General features: G+C 35.6%; 1 protein-coding gene and 1 long non-coding RNA gene across 4 annotated transcripts; one reads left to right on the forward strand and one right to left on the reverse strand.

The window, feature by feature from the left end:
* Window positions 1-3,505: 3,505 nt before the first annotated feature.
* On the forward strand, window positions 3,506-4,207 carry LOC119082305. 2 transcript variants are annotated; one of them, XR_005088614.1, is made up of 3 exons: window positions 3,506-3,647; window positions 3,723-3,819; window positions 4,023-4,207. It is a non-coding gene; the product is annotated as an uncharacterized LOC119082305 (long non-coding RNA). The 2 variants fall into 2 exon arrangements; XR_005088613.1 differs by having other exon boundaries at window positions 4,155-4,188.
* Window positions 4,208-5,415: 1,208 nt separating this feature from the next.
* Window positions 5,416-19,256, reverse strand: LOC119082408 (NIF3-like protein 1). 2 transcript variants are annotated; one of them, XR_005088636.1, is made up of 5 exons: window positions 19,028-19,256; window positions 18,825-18,956; window positions 17,867-18,766; window positions 16,549-16,550; window positions 5,416-5,427 (listed from the first exon to the last, which is right to left on the reverse strand). XR_005088636.1 is itself a non-coding variant. In XM_037191939.1 (3 exons), exons 1-3 carry the CDS (start codon window positions 19,171-19,173, stop codon window positions 18,181-18,183), a joined length of 864 nt encoding a protein of 287 aa, XP_037047834.1. In that variant the 5' UTR covers window positions 19,174-19,256; the 3' UTR covers window positions 17,756-18,180. The 2 variants fall into 2 exon arrangements, 1 of the variants encoding a protein (XP_037047834.1); XM_037191939.1 differs by lacking the exons at window positions 5,416-5,427; window positions 16,549-16,550 and having other exon boundaries at window positions 17,756-18,766.
* Between the last annotated feature and the right edge of the window lie 230 nt (window positions 19,257-19,486).

Below are 19,486 nucleotides of genomic sequence, written 5' to 3' on the forward strand. Positions count from 1 at the left end.
ATTGAAAAACGAAAATCTCAAATGGATATAAAAACAACTAAAAACTGAGATAAAAAAATTAAAAAAAAAAGATACTTTAACTCCGTTTTCAATCAAATTATCTCCCTTTGTTAATTATTTATCTCCGTTTCTTCCTATTTACTCTCAAGTTTTAGTTTATTTATCTACATTTCTTAATTGTCTATCTCCGCTTTTCAATTATTAATCTACACTTTCACTATTTTTTATCTGCCGTTTATTGCGATCGTTTCCGAAAGAACAGGTGAAGACACCTTTAAGGTGTTCACAAAGTTACGATTTTAAAAGAGAACATTCTGAGTACTAAAATTTTTGTATCACTGAACTTGTCTTAACATGTCCTCTCTGGACCTGGAATTATATAGCAATGAAGCTAACAAAAAGACTTTCGAACTTTCCTTTTGGTCCTGCGATGGTTTCTTTGCAGGTTTGAAGCTACGAATTTGAAATTTGAACCTGCGAATTCTTAGAACTTTCATCAGTAAAAAGCATATAAAACGATCGTCACAACAACCGGACAATAATGTAGAATTCGCAGATCCTTCACAGACATCACTCCAAATAGTCCACAATATTCCCAGTTTCATATCTTCACGACTTTGAATAATTTTCCAAACTAAAAACCGAACTATTTTATAGTAGTGCTAATAGTACTTCCAAATGAACTGATATCATTATTGGGATGAGTGGTGTAAATAAAACAGCGGAAAATGTTAAATTGGACGATAAGAAGCTGTGGGTAACTCGCATAATCCCCCAGTTGAATAACATCCAGCCGTCCATAAAGATCGATTACAATATCTTCCACCTACCATTAACATCCATTTGAATATTGCCCATTTGAACAGCGACCAGTCCAATAACATCCTCTGTCTATTTTCGTTCATTCAAATATCATCCAATGTCCAACAAAATCCATCTCAAAAGCTTGCGCTCCAATATTATTCAGTTCAACAAAATCCACTGTCCATTATTATCCGCTTAAAAAAAATCCACTCTAATATCGTCCAGTCCAATAACATCCCACGTCCATTAACATCCACTTCAATAATGTCCATTCCAATTTCATACAACTTAAGATTGCCTAGCTCAATTCCGTCAAGTTCATATAGATCCCATTTTCCAGCAACATCCGCTACAATAAAATCCTATCCAATATTTGCTGGTACAACAAAATTCTCTGTCCAATAACTTCCACTTTAACGTCGATCGGTTTAATATTTTCCAATTCAAAAGCATACGAAAAGCTACTGTACAAAAAAATCCAGTTCAATATTGCCCAGTCCAACAATATCCACTTTAATATTATTTAAAAAAAATCTTGCAGGTTTCAGTTGAGATCCAACTCAACTCAATTCCTAACTTTCTTCTCGCCGTTGTTAGTTCCTAGGGAATTCATCCTTTTACGAAATGTAATGTAAAGGTGTTTAGTTCGTCGCTACAGAATTGATCTTTTTACGAAATGAATACCAATTTTCATTGTACATAAAAAGTGTTTTAACACGCCGAGCGATCCGGCCCATTGCCCCGGAGCGAAGCTTAGGGCCGCAATGCGAGCCGGGCGCCGGAACGGTGTAACATATAAAACTTAGGCAACTTAGGAGTTAATTTTTTTTCTCGCATCGTCTAATAATTAGTTTGTGTCACTTTTTTATATAAAATTTAAATTTACAGAACCAAATTATAGACGGCAATTGAATTCATCTTCTTCGATAAATTGTATTAGGAAGGGTTCTGGAGAACTAGAAATGGAAATGGTACAAATGTATGGAATGGAGATAAAACAAATTAAAAAGTTGTGATAATAATTTCAGAAAAGGAGATAACATCAGAGATTAAAAATTGAAAAACGAAAATCTCAAATGGATATAAAAACAACTAAAAACTGAGATAAAAAAATTAAAAAAAAAAGATACTTTAACTCCGTTTTCAATCAAATTATCTCCCTTTGTTAATTATTTATCTCCGTTTCTTCCTATTTACTCTCAAGTTTTAGTTTATTTATCTACATTTCTTAATTGTCTATCTCCGCTTTTCAATTATTAATCTACACTTTCACTATTTTTTATCTGCCGTTTATTGCGATCGTTTCCGAAAGAACAGGTGAAGACACCTTTAAGGTGTTCACAAAGTTACGATTTTAAAAGAGAACATTCTGAGTACTAAAATTTTTGTATCACTGAACTTGTCTTAACATGTCCTCTCTGGACCTGGAATTATATAGCAATGAAGCTAACAAAAAGACTTTCGAACTTTCCTTTTGGTCCTGCGATGGTTTCTTTGCAGGTTTGAAGCTACGAATTTGAAATTTGAACCTGCGAATTCTTAGAACTTTCATCAGTAAAAAGCATATAAAACGATCGTCACAACAACCGGACAATAATGTAGAATTCGCAGATCCTTCACAGACATCACTCCAAATAGTCCACAATATTCCCAGTTTCATATCTTCACGACTTTGAATAATTTTCCAAACTAAAAACCGAACTATTTTATAGTAGTGCTAATAGTACTTCCAAATGAACTGATATCATTATTGGGATGAGTGGTGTAAATAAAACAGCGGAAAATGTTAAATTGGACGATAAGAAGCTGTGCTGCTTGATATTGGAATGGACATTATTGAAGTAGATGTTAATGGACGTGGGATGTTATTGGACTGGACGATATTAGAGTGGATTTTTATAAAGCGGATAATAATGGACAGGGGATTTTGTTGAACTGAATGATATTGAGCGCAAGCTTTTGAGATGGATTTTGTTGGACATTGGATAATATTTGAATGGACGAAAATAGACAGAGGATGTTATTGGACTGGTCGCTGTTCAAATGGGCAATATTCAAATGGATGTTAACGGACAGTAATTTATATTCAACTGGACGAAATTGAAATAGATATTACTGTAATGAATTCTATTCGACAGTGGATAATATAGAACTCCACAATATTCGGACCGTCGCTTTTGCACTCGGCTATAATCAACTGGAAATTTTTCAAATGGATATTATTGGACAGCGGATATTGTTGGAATGAATAAACTTCTGATTGACGATGATGGACTGGATGTTAATGGATGCTTGTGGATCTTATTAGACTGGGGTATTATTCATGTCATCCACCGATATAAACATCTATTCCATCAATCCATTGAATCAATCCAAATCTCTTCCTTCACTAGTGTCAACAAAGAATGTCAGCATTTTACTGTGAAAGACCACATATTTTCCAGTTTCCTTTCCTTTCTCAATTCTTTAATATAACCATTCACCTCGCCATTCACCGAACAATATCTAAATGGATCCCATTTAACGTGATATTCACGAATCATTATCATGGTGACAATTATGAAATTAAGATGGTTGGCTGAGTCTAATTTACGTTCTTCACTCCTAATCCGAATAACGTTATTCAATTGAAAGATGATACCGTCAATCGTCATATCAATTTCCAGTCAAATACAACGTCAGCACATTACCTGATAAAATATTGAAAAAGCAAAATAATAAATCACATTCATTCATTCCGAATTGTACACTCAATTCTCTTATCTACCTGATTGTAAAGTCATCGAGAGTATGTCGGTTAAATCATCGGTCAATCATCGTGATTGAAACCACCAGTCAATAAAGTAAGTGTGCATCAGCTATTACTTCGACAAGAAAATATTTAACGTTTCTGAGTAAACTTAATGAAATCAAATTAGCATGAAATTACTACTAGCTGTGTTAGCGGTCGTTCAGTTTGTATACATGGGCTGGACCATTGCCAAAGGAATTATGTAGCGAATACAGTTGAGAACTGTGAGTGTTTTAATACTGTTCGCCTGTGACTTAGTATGTGCATCAATAATTTATAACATCCATAAATTACGGCGGCCAAACATACCGCAAATTTTATGTTCAACAATTTTGTTGAAAATTCTTTTTTCTTGCAGAGTAGAGAGAGAAAGATAAAAATTTATTTGCCGGAAAATTTAGAGATTTATTTTGTTTCATTGTTTTAGCTTTTAGCCGATGAAATTGCAACGGAACGAATTCATTTTTATTATGCAGTCCTTTCCATAGTTTTTATGTTTCGCCATTTTTTCTTTCGCTTTATTTTTCCAAGTCATTCTAAATATCTCATAAAATCACAGTGGAACTAATCAAATCCGGAGGAAAACATTGAATCTCTAAACCAATTCGAAGGCGACATGGTACTTGACGAGAGATAGAAACGCGCCTTGTTAGGCCTGGAAAAAACTGGGCTATTTAATTTGAACTGGCCGGACGCAGTTGTTCCATATGGGGATGTTCAAAACACAATCTAAAAAAGAATCTGCCACTTGGTTACGATCCAAGTATGAAACAATCGCCACAACAACTTGAACTGGAAAAAGAATGATCGACTTTGTACCATGCAGCGGTGTGTTCGAAGACGAGCAAAGCCACACTGAACTTGACGAGATATTAAATGACAATGAAAACGTGGAAGACGTGGAAGATTTCGAAGAGGACAATGAAGACGAATAATCGGTGACAACAATGAATCGACTTTAAAGAAGAAAACCTTGGCTGTCGGGATTGTTCCATTGATTAGCACACAAACGTTTTTACGCCTCTTAAGCTACAATTTAGCATTGTGTCGATTCTTCTTAAAAAGCCAATTTTCCATTGCATGGAACAATATTCAGGGCCGGATTAGCATTTACAGCGCCCTGGGCAACGAGCCTTGCAGCGCCGCATGAAAAATTTATTAAAGAAATTGTTTCCTACATTGTCAACCAAATCAAATAAAATGTTTTCAACATTTCCTCAAGAATATTATTTTCTAAGTAATGTGTAGTTAGAAACGGCGAGCGAGGCGAGGTGGCAAGCTTATGATAACATATAACCATATATGAATGAGAGATATATGATGACCAGAGTTTTCGTGATTAATTCGCAAAACTTTCCCACAAACAAAAATCAAGTAAAGTTATAAAAAGGTTTCGCTCGTATTTTTCGGGATTTTAAGTTTGAAGTTTGTAGAATGAATCCGAAACAATTTTTTCTTGAAATTCTTCTTGAAGAACAAATCAAATCAAACAAATTTATTTAGCAAGTAGCTGTTTTCAAATACAAAGCTCCAATACAATTCAAATTTACATCACAATTCTATAGTTTCATTCAGGTGTTCTTTCAATTTACACTCGAATGTCCTCTCATTATTCTCACTTTTCACTTCCCTTGGAAGATCGTTAGAACATGAACGCGTTGTGAGGAAAAACCAAGAAAAAAACGTGAATTTTTGACACAATATTTGTGATACTGTTACAGTTTCATTATATTGCGAGATTTACTCTACTTGGTAAGGCAACGCACTGCCCCTAGCATGAACACTACTTTGACAAACGTCGAATTTGGAGGCTTTTGTGATGAGAGCTACCGCTTAAGATTGATTGTATTGTGTGTTTGAACTCACACAACTAAAACAAGTCACCTATCTTCACGAAAGAAACGCAGTGCCTACTGTGACTTCATCAGCCTCCAAATATTTCTTATGTTCATGCTAGGAGCAGTGCGTTGGGTAAGGTCATGATTCGGAAAAAACGACTAGCGTTGAAGCAATTTCAAGGATCTAGGACTCGGATCCCAAAAGTATTGAAGTTTAGGGCACTCTAGAATGATCCTTTGTCTTCACTCTGAAAGTGTTAGATCTTGAAATTTAGGTAAAAAAAAATCGCGAATATATGCCATGAACAATTTTCAATGGGCGGAAACGGATTTGTTCGGCAGCTTTTCCAGCTGCTTTATTTGTTCCAAACTCCCGTTGTCCGGCGATCATGAGCATGTTTCAGCTCATGAGGAATTTACAAAATTTTCGAAAATTCCTAATGAGCTAAAAGCTTTCCATCATCCGACTATCACCGGCGGCTGACGAAAATGAAGCAATGGAATGGTTATTGAAAATTATTTATAGTGTCTTCAGCCAGAAGCCTCAAAGTTTAACTTTTCTAAAGCAGGACCATCATAAAAACGCTTTAAATAACCAAATACGAACAGCCTTGGGTTAGTCGATGTGCGTGTATTATTCAAAAATATCAAGTTAGATGTATATATGCATTTCTTGTAGCTCACATTTACCCCAAGAATGTAATGTACAGACGCAAGCGAAGCGAGCGCGATTTTTTTTTAATCGACGTTGATTTGTGCATGACTTATGTTGAACGTGAAATGATTACATTGTCGAGAAAATTTAATTTCTAAGCGCCCCTATTTTCCCAGCGCCCTGGGCCGGGCCCACTTTGCCCATGGGTTAATCCGGCTCTGACAATATTATTCCCGGACTGGAACAGAATTTCAACGTATTACCAATGTGATAACGAATGCAATATAACGCTTATGGATTCACTGGAAATGGATATGCAACAATTGTTCCGCATTTCAGTTGAAAGAATTTTAATTGCATTACACTTATCACAGAGCGACAGTGTGAATTTAACTTTTAAGTTTTAAATTCAAGGATATCAGTTTGATCGATGGTATGTTGGGTGTTGGGCTTTAATTGAGTTCATTTAATTCGATTATTAAGTGCACGATTCTTTTGTATAAGTAAGGGTAACAAAATATTTTGTAGAGACATTGCAGGAACAAGGTGGATTTTCCGCATGGTAAAGTACAAGGTAAATATATGAGCGCCCATATATCTACCTCGGTAAAGTATACGATTTGATTTCAATCTACTGTAGACTGAAGTCTCTTAGAAAATAAAAAAAAAAATATTTTTGGGATCGGGAGGTTCAAACGTAAAAAGCTGACGCCTTTTATCGTAGTAAAAGTTGTCAGAAATGAAGTCTGAGTTTCTGTTTTGCAGTAGTAACGATAATTTTTTTTTAATGAGGCTTCTTAACCGTACATTTGAATGATAAGAGAGATTTCTGAGCTCCCGTCTGGAATATAAAGAGACGAGGTCCTTCAGAGCCTCCCAGCTCAACTGCAGTTTGGTGTGCAACATTCATCCAACGCATATATTAGAATGTCTTTGATCGTAAGTAAATTTAACGGATTGTGGGCAAGCACAACAGGCCCAATGGTGTACTTCCTGCGGACTCGATCCACTTATTGTATGCTAAGTGATATAAGTAAGTCCGTAAGTGTATAAACAAATTATTTTATTCCGAAGTCTCCCCGATAACAAGCGATCAATTCACTAATCGACAACGAACTAGTACTATCAAAGACTCTATTGACGAACCAAATTCCTATTTATTCCACTTGCACTCACGTGATGAGGCATTTTTATCTACAACAAACCATAAATTAATTAGAACACAATTTTGGCCTAGATTTAAAACTTCGTGGAGGCATTTGAATTTATGAAACGGAATTGAATAGAAGCGACAAAAATATTATTTTGTTAAATTATGGCTTAGTGTGTACCATTGTACCATACATGGAAATTGTGATAACAGAATACATTCTGTACGACTACAAGCGCATATAATGTTGTTACTGTTGAGTATCGAACGCGATTTATTGCCTAATAAAACTTATATGTTATACGATAACCAGTGTTTGGTTATCGTAACAATATGAAATTAGATTTCTTTTTTCAGTTTCAAAAGACGGTGGGTGGGATGTATAAATGTTGCACAGGAAACACATTTTTCTTTCTATTTTGCAATCAGTGTATTTAGTACAACTGCAGCATTGTTTGTCTTCCATTTCGTTACGTCTTATTATTTTATATAATTCAATGTAGATCCTGTAATATACGTTCGTGTTTTCCCGTACATTTAGCATCTGCTAATTCAACGTGACAAATAATAAATCATTCAAGAAATGTAAAAATTCGGGTTAAAAATATACTCCATATTGTTGAGGTAAAATCTCGCTGAATTAAATCATAGCACCTGCCACTCGATTAACTTGTAAACACATGAACAGGTAGATTATGCTTCCATTCACAAATATCTAATTAAAAACATAAAAGCTTACAAAAATAGTAAGCATTATATCCCCCAACACATCGTAACAAAAACACTTCCATAGATGGGATGGTATAACAGTGGCGGATTGAACGGGTTGTTGGGTATGTGCATGTACTGTAGGTACAACAGGAAATTGATTGAACCAGCTTCGGTCTTTCGTTTTTGTTTTTTTTTACGTAATACCTTCAGCAACAATGTAACTTTATTATACATGGAAGCAGTGTATGCGGCGTGGTATGGATCTAGTTGATTAAATTAATGCCATTAAAATACAAAGGAATTGAAATAACGAGAGTTTTAGTTACTCTCAATCTGTTCTTACGGCATTAGTAGAGCAGATTTCGAGAAGATGGCACTAATTACATTATTCGTTGCTTCCTTACAAATTTTGATATTTCCCGATATTAGTTGCGGCTGTATCGGCAACACCACCGTTTAATAAATACTGTAGCCTGTCATACAGATAAGAAGTTATTCCTCACTTGTCGGTGTTATAATTCCTAATATTATTTTCACATAAATTATTTTCCCGTGTTACATCCTCCATAAGCAACATTTATGTAAAGCCACAAAAGCAAAGTGTCATAAGAGATCCGCAGATCTTCAAATTCTCGAGCAAAAGTGTCGCCAGTAAGACGTATTTTTGTGATGTTCTGTGTTCTTCACCTGACCAAAAGTCTTTTTTTTAATTTCCATTAATGGTGTCATACTCATTTAACAGGTTCAACCCTGTTTCTGTTTAACAATTCATCATAATAAGTTCTGACTCTTCTACCAGAGTTGGCATACGTTAATCCCCCCAACGGCTATAAAGTGAGCACACAGATGAAAAAAGCAACCAAAACACAATTTTATGATGGTCAATGAAGTCTTTTATGCTCAGGCTCAGTCGTTTTTTTTTAATGTTATATTTGTCATATGAATAGAACAAAATTTGTTTAACACACAATCATCGCGCACGTTTTTCCCGTTTTCCCATCCAATATATAGTTTCTAGCACACAGCAAAGTTAACCCTCAACATCCATTTTATGTGTATAATCCAGATATTCATTCTACTGAGACTAAATTGTTTATAGAAATTATTTATAGACGACTGACCACGTATATAGACACACACGGTTTAGTACATTAAGGGTATTCGCGGTTTCGACTTGTACTATATTCAGTATATTTGAGTATATCGAGTATAACGACAACTGTCAACTGAAAAATAACTAAATTCCGAGTCGACGGATTTCGGTCAAACAAACTGCCAGTGTGTAGCGAGAAAATCTCAGGAACTCGGCAACGTAATTAGTTGTTCAATAGCAAGGCTGTAAACTTTGGGGAGCTCACGCAGACCGCCATTCCCATCTGATTTCCCGCCATCTGATGATTTTGCATGCAAAAAAAAATTCACCACATCATCACGACGATGATTGTCATCACAGTAGGTGAATTTCTTCAAAGTTTACAGCTTTGGTTCAATCGGACCAATATCTGCCAAGCGATAAGACTTTGAAAACGTGATGTGAAGAACATTTTTCCTGTCTTGGTACGAAAAATACTATTCAGCTGACAGTTGTCGTTGTACTCGATGTACGGGATATACTCGATATACTCAAATATACTGGATATACTCGAGTATAAGTCGAAACCGCGAATACCCTTATTGTCACTGTGTTATATCCGTGTATATAACGGCGATGATGATACAAAGCCCTCATGTTTTGCATACGATATGTACATCCACAACACTGTGGCTGTTGTGATGAACATTTTGTGTGTATCACAAAAAATCCTTAATTTGCTTGTTTAGTATAATTAAGAACCACTTTTTTCGAAAAATAAAAATCCTAAATTGGATATGCCAAGGCAAATACGCCCACGCAAAATGTATAATCAAACAACATTTTACAACAGTGGATTTGGTAGCATACAATTCACATATTACTTATCCATAATTTTTGAAAGGGAAATGTTTATTTAACAATGTTTATCATAATGAAGGAAAAAATGTGTTGTTTCATTTGTCATCTATTTGTGTCCGCTTCCCCATTTGTTGTCTAACGTTGACTTACAGCCGAAGGGTCGTAAAAAACGTATCAATGCTTGTGCTAAGGCTGTTCACTGTTCACCCAGGATCTATGTAACTTTGATTAAGGACGTAACTGTGAGCCAGAAAGCTCTCCATCGTTAACTTCATAATATTGAATCGTTTTATCAATCCGTAGAAGTAGGTAGCAAAAAAAACGATCCTAGTAATGAAATATTCGATTCTCATTTATCACCAGTTGTACGGAACAGAATTTTGTAAAAAAAATCACTTGACCTTTCACCGACGGAAGGCAAATTTATTTGGGATGTTATTTCTTTTGATGTAGGGACTAAATTTTCAGCAGCTTTAAAATCTATTATTTCATTTACATATCTCGATCAATTGTATAAAAAAAAACTTGTTCAATTTAATTTTGAGATATAACGTAATTGGTACATTACGTATATGTGAGAAGCTTGTATCACGAGCTGAAGGTGAGAGATATATTCCATTAATTATCAATGGGAAAAATTATGGAAATGGTACTTCTCAGGACCTATGGGTGACCAATTTTTTCAAAGATAATTTTGGAAAATTTCGGTATTTCTCGGAAAATTGCTAAAATTTTTGAAGAGCTTTGATAAATTTTTCTAAATAAATTTACTAAATAAAGGCACTGGTGTTTCTTGTTGAACTGCTGATTTTGATAGCAATACAGTTAGAGGCACCGAAATTTCAGTACGAATTTACTTCTGGTGTTTTCCAATCGACCCACTAAAGTGTAAACACATTGGATGTGTAGATCAGGCTCGGGATCAACTGAAAAACATAGCTAACGCCGACCCGTACGAAACACCTATTCGTATCAAAAGCCTTTAATGTGAAACTCTTCATTTCTCTTACTTCATTTTCTTCTCTGCTGAAAAACTATTCTCCCTTTAAAATCACTTACATTATCCACTCTTTGCCTTGTTATCATATACAACTAAATTGCCGGAGGCAATATAGACAGCCCCGTACGAAGACAAATTTCATAAATTCCTATTTAAACAGCTATATACCGCTATATTTAACTATATTTCACTATAAATAAACATTTCACAGATAAATATATGCTATTATATAGCTCTATATGCCTGTATATAGCTCAATATAGCTGTATATAGGTATATATAGATGTCCGTATATGGAATCCCTGAAACCCCACACACATAACAAATTATTTCCATGTTAACAGAAACTCTCTAAGTATCATTTTTCCCAAGATATTTCTATTTTACTAAAATCCAATATGGCCGCCGGCAGCCATTTTGTTAGGAGACCGGAAATAGTACCGACGCTTTACATTCGTTAATACCTTTCAAACAAAAAAAAATTCATGAAATTCGGTCAAAATTTACTCGAGATATTGTCAAAATACACCACGTTCACTGTACTTCCGAGTAGCCAGATAAGAGCTCACTCCAAGAGACCTAGCTCACGCTCCGGAGAACATAATTTCATAAAAAAATTTTTCCCTGATTGGTACGGTCAATACCTATCTAATAAAGCTAAAACAGACGAAATATGTTCAAATGTGGCCGACCTACAAGCAAAAACTGCTTGCCGCCCTGTGCCTGTTCCACACCAAGGAGTCTAACTCACGAGTCGGTCATCCGATTTCCATAAACTTTTTTTTTGTCGATCGGTATTGTAAATACCTTTTATTTGACGTATCACTTACAAGTTTAACGTTTAAATGTCCGGAGATATCTTCGAAAAACCGTAAAGCACTTATTGGGCCACAGCTCGGGAGGGGTCGATCCAAAATCACTCATCTTCGAACTTAGCCTGTCTTTTGACATTACCAAACGGGAAAAAAAAGAATTTTCAAAATCGGATGCGTTTTACTCAAGTTATCGTGCAGACAGACGGACAGACGGACAGACGGACATTTTTTTTCGCGGATTTGGCATCTCTAGACAACCACAATAGGTTTCCCCTTACTCAGGGAGTCCAATTCGACGTGTTACAAACGTATGCGTAAACCCATAAGACCCCAGTACTTCGTACGGGTCTAAACAGTTGAGGCAGATTCACGCGGAAATTTCACTGCCTCTGAGTGTAAAGTTAACGAAAAAATTCTTTTATGCAACTCGAGTTCATAATTCCCTTGACTGTAAGTCATGGGTTTTACCAACGTTGGTACTTTAAATAGGGTACTGAACCTTGACAGTGCTCCATACAAAATTTTACACTGTAAAAAGAGTGGGGATAAAATTTCATACACTCTATTTGGCAGCTGTCATTAATAGCACTTTTGCTTGAAGTGCGTTGGTTTTACAAAAGAAAATACAACGTACATAACACGTTCACTATGATTAAAAATGTATGGAAATGTGATTAAAAAACGTTAAATGTAACAACTTTCTGCTACTTGTTAACACGATAACTTGAGTAAATCAGGTAAATCACAACGGATTTTCAAAATAGTACATTTCGTACCTAAGACTAAGAGTCTTTTTTATTCGATGAAGTATTGAAATCCTCAGGTCACGTTCGAAAATGGGTGGTATCGGTTCAACCATCTGGGAAAAGTTCTCGACAGAAGCCTTTTCTCCTCTTTGTAAACACAACAACTAGAGTAATTCTCAACCGTTAAAAAAAATGTTTGGTGGAGAATGGAATTAATTCCTGAGGTTAGGTTACAAGATAGATTATGTTGCTAACAGAATTTTTATATCTATTTCAATAGTATTTTTCTTGTTATGTGACTTTCCCTTGTAAACAAAACCGAATAAATAGAACAAAAATTAACGAGTGTGAAGTTTGTGGCCAGAGCGAAGCGAGGGCCGCAAATCACACAAGTTTAAGTTTCATTAGTGTATAGACAACGGTTCGAAGATTTTAAATGAAACTAACCAGAATTTAATCTTCAATGTGAGAATTATTAGACCGTTCTAGTAGTTCTTCTTCTAAATATGTTTTTGTGAGCAATTCTCAATAGAAGCCTATTCTACTCTTGGTTAACACGATAACTGGAATAATCTCAATGGATTGGTTCAACAATCTGGGAGTAGTTCTCAAAAGAAGCCTTTTCTACTCTTTGTTAAAACGCTCTGTTGCATAAAACGTTGTATTAATCTCGGTGCGAAGTACGGCCAGCGGCCTCGTGTCATAATTACACATCTAGAGCCTAATAAAGTACTTCGCACTCGATGTCATAAATAACTATTGTTTTCAGTTCTTTTCGCATTGTCATCTAATGTCTAACTTGCATTTCTAAATTTTCTCTATAGCATTCTATATAGCACCATTCGCCATTTGACCCATTGTCAAGTAAGGCAAGTATCTCAAGTAAAATAAGTTTTTGCTTATAATTGAATTTCATGTCGACTAAGAATGACATGTTGAAGGTTCAAAGGTTATCCGTCTCCGGGCAATTTTTTTTTGTTTGGAAAATTAGGCTATCTGCGGCATGCTTCAAGGCCGAAAATGATTGGAATTTTGGAATTTTTTTTACCATGTTTGGGACGTTCGATCCGAGGCACTCGCAAAATTGCCTCAAATCAATCGTCCAGAACAGGTACGCAGATAACTATTTAATATGAGAAAAAAAATTGCCTGGAGACGAATTGCCGAATATGTTTTGTGAGTGGATGGTTTCAAAATTGCGGTTGCTTACCGATTCGAAATTAAAGGCCGAAAAAGGCTCAGATGGAATCTATAATTTTATTGAAATGTGAGAACAAAGTTTCGATCCAATAGATACATTTATTTCGACAAAATATAATAGTCTCGACTCTACCTTTCACAAACAGTCAAACCCTCTGACGGGATCCCAGCTATACGAGTCTTGTTGAAATATGTTACCAATAATATTCTTTACATGTCATTAAATAAATATAAGTTATCGTTTCTGTCTGACAATTTTTTCCACATTTTTTTATAGAATCGACAAAATATACCAGAAACTGCATGCAAAAAATTCTATTAAAAAAATCTTGACTCGTTCATCAACACAAACAATAATAAAAATCGCTACACTAAAATATATCTCCATGTCATCCACAAACATATAGCTCTCATCAATGCTGCAAACAAATAAAACAAAATCAGCTGCGCCGCGAGAAACAACTATACCTATACAATGCAAAATGGAAATTTTTTATTTACGCAAATACAATCGTCTTAAATAAATAAATTTTCGAACTAAAAAAAAACATCCAAATCAACATTATATATGATGTCTAGTTAAGTGAAGTGATATATAATAATTGGAGCATCTCGTTACATACATATCTAAATACCTGACTTTGAACATCAGTACACACAATCAGTCTTATAAGTCTGTGCCAAAATGGATTCATTACATAATAAAAAAAAGACGAGAGGAAAATTATTCTCCGTTTTATACAACACAACACGAAAATTCTATAAATAAAATCAAAATACATAAATTATTTTGCATATTTTATCATATCCCATCCATCTGATATATTTTTGGTATGTGTAGCGACACCTGTGCTCGTTGAACTTTACACAAACAGGGTTATTATTGGCTGTGTATAGCGAATATGACTACACGTACAAAATGAATTTCGCTGTTTTGTGATCAACATTTTCGAGTGGAAGTTTTTTCCCCAGGCAGAACAATTTTTCGTATTGTCTTCTCGGTCTGAAGCTAATTTAGATTTACGTATTAATTTACTCGCTTCTGTTTAACAAAAAAAATATTTACTTTGGAATTAAGTCTCTTGTGAAAGCAATGATAATTTGGAATTTGAGATTTTATTACGGAACATTTTATCTTCATCAGATTTTCCTCCCAAATATGCAGCTGCACCAATTGCAAAAAGGCATTGGAGAAAGTGTTCCTAAAAGGTTTAAAAGGTAAAAGGCAATGATGATCGAAATTATTTCGATTTATATTCTAGGCAGAGAATGGTTCTACATCATTTCATAAATAGAAGAGCGACAAACAGTAGAATGCTCGCGTCTAATAAATGTTACAACACTGAAGCCGGTACAACTTTGAATCAATTTTTCATATATGACGTCATAGCTATCGTAGTACAACATATTTGTATTAACAGAATGAATTGGACTGAGCTCGCTTGATATTAAATTTTCTACGGGAATTCCTTATGCCAGTCACCATTTCGTGACAATCCGGCGAAGAAATGAGAATGGTGCTGCTGCCATGATAACATTCACTTGTCGTGGGAACTCTGCTTCCAACAGTACCATATTTGCCCAGGCCCTTACTAATCATAGATACGGTGCTCTGAACGGTTGTCTGAATTCAATAGTTTGTCCATCTGAACGCCTTTATTCGGCGTGGAAATACGACTTCGCACAAATTCATCCTTACTTGGGCCTCTACTGATCGTAGAAACGCTGCTCTGAGCGGTTGCCGTCAACAGTTTTTCCATATGAACGCCTTTAATCGGCGTGGAAACGCTGCTTCCAACAGCAAGCATGTTGTTCCGAGCAGATGAACTCGCTAATGGCGTCTCGCCGGAACATCTTGAAGATAAGCTCACCACATCGTCCACAGGGTTCACATACGGATCCGCGTAAAAGTCAATTTTATTGCCACTTGTGGAGCTGATGAGCGCTGGGAGACACGAATAAACTTCTTTTCCATACGGCAGATCCGGTAGAAACGATCTTATGTAGTCGTCATCTGAAATCGACCGGAAAACCAAATCAAATCACATATTTAACGCCAATGTGTTCGATTCTTTAATCGCAGTTGAATCTTCATTTATCGTCTAACCTCAAAATGGTGTTAGGGAATCTCGCGCCGCGTCATTCACAATAACTCACAAAGTGACATCTTCCTTATACAAAATGTGTCATAATAATAATATCTTTATTTAAGACGTCTGTTCTATAAACATAGAATTGTAAAATACACAGAATACTGAATCAATCATTTTGAAAATTTTTCTTGTAGTTTTGTTGTTTTGAGACACCATTCTAATTATACAAATGATGGTGCAATATTCTTAAAGAATCTTTGATTATTAATGTGAATTATTGTGAATGACGCGGCGCGAGATTCCTAGCAACCCTCAAAATATGCTCAGCGTAATACTCTGTTGCACACCTACCTTGTTATGGTTATATGGAATGATACGCAGGCAAAATTGAATCAAATCAATTTTGCTGATGCGTTTTTGACATTTCAAAACAATGAAATTATAGTGTTGTTGAATTAGAAAAACTTTACGTTTGGTGTTGTTGCTACGAAATTTCACGCATACGTCGCCCTCTAAATGGCCAGTTATTTCTGAAGGTTTCGTTGTTATAACAAGTTTAGTAACAGAAGCTTTAAAGTTGAGAGGCATGGATGCTTAGCTTAAACTGTGGTCTACAATATTTAGTGTGTGTGTTTTGTATTTAATTTTAGATGATAGTTCTTCAAATCCACTTTGAAAAATGGACGACCGCAGTAACGACAACCAGCGAGTTTTACGAGCTCTGAGAAAAGTCAGCTTACTTACTTCTTACTTCAAAGTCAGCAGTTTACCGAAATTTCTAAACTGCTCAGTTTTTTAGAAGCTGGTCAAACTGCTACTATTAAATCTATTTTTTAATTTTTATTGAAAGCTAACACATTTTTGAAAAAGGATTCTACAGCCATGCACATTTAAAAGTACCGTCATTATTATAAATTTCTTATTTCTCTTATTTTGCTTACTTCTGTCGATCTATGCGACAGAAATCTTACATAACATACAAGTAATGCTAGGAGAATACTTCGGAATTTAGGAGAGCACTTCACGAAGAGACCATCTCTCTGTTGTTTCTTTTCAGTAATTTGGATTCTAAATAGAAATATAAAAAAAAATCACTCGCTCCGCTCGCATTTCGACATAAAAAATTTCACAAAAAAGGATTCGAATTTCTATTGGACAAAACGTGCGTTCAAAAACTGAATCGTGGAAGCGAAACAAAATTTTAGCTCGCTTCGCTCGCGTTCTTACACTGTATGCCTTACAGTGAAATGTATAGGAGAACGTTTGTAAGATTTCGGACCCATGCTTCTCTCATTTCTCCATATGCTAGTTAGAGTCGAAGATAGAAGAGAAATAAGAAAGCAAAGTATCCATGTCGAAGTTATAAGAGCAGTTACTTTCTCGTCAAGTTTTACCTACCTTTCGTTTTCTATTTAATTACTTGCTGTTTGTGTTGCTGAACAGATGTATACTTCAACTTCTTCTTACGTTGTGCTGCATGCCATTTACGAGAGTAATTTGAAAACTTTGTGGCCTCGATAGATCATATTTTGCTACGCACCGGAGGCTGGTATATAAAGTACTTTCCAAGTTCTAGCTATTCAAAGCAACAAGGGTGACGAAATTTGCTACATACTTTTCAAATGACTTCAGAAAATCAGACATTTTGTGAGATATTAACACAGACTTCTATCGTGACGTGAAGCGACACTCTCAAAAAATCGTGCGCTGCAATTTTCCGCTCATTAAATTACGTTTTAGCCCAAAATATTTTACATTTTTTAAAGTGCTCCGAATGTTGAGAAAATACGATTTTCAGCTATTTTTAATGAAGTTGAATGGAATAAAATGATGTAACTACTTTTGGCCGAGGCAAAGAATGCTTTTTAAAACTTATTTACATTTTTGACGCTTGATAAAGATCTTGTACTTCATTGTTTTAACATGCCAGTACTCATCGCTTATTTTACTCGTAGGTGTCGATAACAGATAGCATAGTCGTTGCATCCACCCAATTCAGTGTTTTTTATGGCACTTCCGCTGGCACCTTAAGAGTGGTCTGAGATGTCAATTTTCATTTGATTAAAATTTATTTACGTATAATGATTGCCAATCTAATGTTCTATGCTAAAGTGTAAAATTTCTAGGAACTAAGGACACAAGTTTATAAAAAGTGCAAAATGGACAGAGGTCACTACGAAGCGGATATGTAGTGATTGATGTTTTTCAATTGTGTTTTTCGTCCGCTTTCACTAAATTAATAAGAAACTTTTTCAAAAAGATTCAAATTGAGCAAGAAAATTTTCTTAAAAGACGTGAAATGCCATGTTAAAGACTAGTTAGTATCAAAGAACTTTTGAGTGCTGTGAACTCATATAGGATCACTTACGCTTTTTGCCATGGCTTTGACTACTTCTACTTTTGACTACGTTATAATAGTGAAAAGGTACATTATTCAATTGCATTTAGTGTGTAACCAACGGCTCTTTATCGTGTTGCTTGTCCAGCATTATACGAGTGGATATGCGTTTCGATGCAAACATCTGATTGAAATCTCGACCAAGTTTCTGAACGAACAAACGCTCCGAAATGGTATGATTCAACAAAATAACAGAAGTTCGTTGATGAACAGCATCCAGAATATCGTGATGGGACATCTCACCGGTAATATACAAATCAGCATGGATATTTTTCAGAACCGAACTACGCGAACCGGCACATAACGCCACGGTTTTAATGTTCGTTGTTGGATGGTGACCGAGTCCCATGGCAATCTGTACGTGTTTCAGGTCAAACAGATTCTGCACTTGTTCGATGAAGTATTCCAAATGTAGATCTTCTTCATACTGAATTAGTCGTCCAGAGCCTCGCTTCAATGGATTCGATGGATGTGGTACGATGGGCTTGACGGTATAGCCACGTTGTCCAACGTTGATGAGGCTACACATTTCGTCATTAACGCCTTTTTCAACGACATGCCAGGCGGTGTGTGGCGAATACAATGCAATTTTCTGTTCGATGCATCGAGAAATGATGCGCTCCCTCCAATTCCTGTTGGGAAATTAATTGTTAAATGATGAAAATTCGAAGCGGTACTGATTACACTCACCTCTGAGTGATTTTTGTCAGTGGACTGCAAATGGGTGAATGGAACGAAATGATTAGCTCCACCGAAGATTCAATTGCCTGTTCCAAAACTGATTCAGTCAGATCGTTGACCATCAATGCTTTGGTGATTAATCTGCAAGCCAATTAATCAACCGCATCATAATAGTCATTCTTTACATAGTAACAAACAAATTGCGATACTACCTTGGTGTTGATGGCTCAACCAACAGACCAACGTTGTCCCAACTCTCGGCTAATTCCAATGGTGCAAACTTTTCCAGTTCACTCACCATCTCCTCCAAAGTCAAATAGTTAGTCAACGATTGACTGCGGCTAAATTGTGTGTGCATTTTGAGGGATGGTAAGTTGATAATACAATTCAGAAGATGAACAACAATCTCTCCACATGAAAATTTACGGAAATGTCAACATTTGGAGCACACGCGCAGTTGGTCATTTACCAAGTTCTGAACGAAGAGTTTATTTTCATTGATTTAAGATGGCAAATACACTGAAAATTTCAACAATTCTTCCGTATCCTGTTCCTCGTATCAATTGTGATATGTGTACAGTACAATGTTATCGTAGAACTTTTTTTTATCGACACCTCATGGAGCTGAGACATAGATTTTAACAGTCTCAGTGATAACAGTGTTATTAAGC

The sequence above is a fragment of the Bradysia coprophila genome, unplaced genomic scaffold (assembly GCF_014529535.1).
Source record: "Bradysia coprophila strain Holo2 unplaced genomic scaffold, BU_Bcop_v1 contig_415, whole genome shotgun sequence".
Lineage (NCBI taxonomy): Eukaryota > Metazoa > Arthropoda > Insecta > Diptera > Sciaridae > Bradysia > Bradysia coprophila.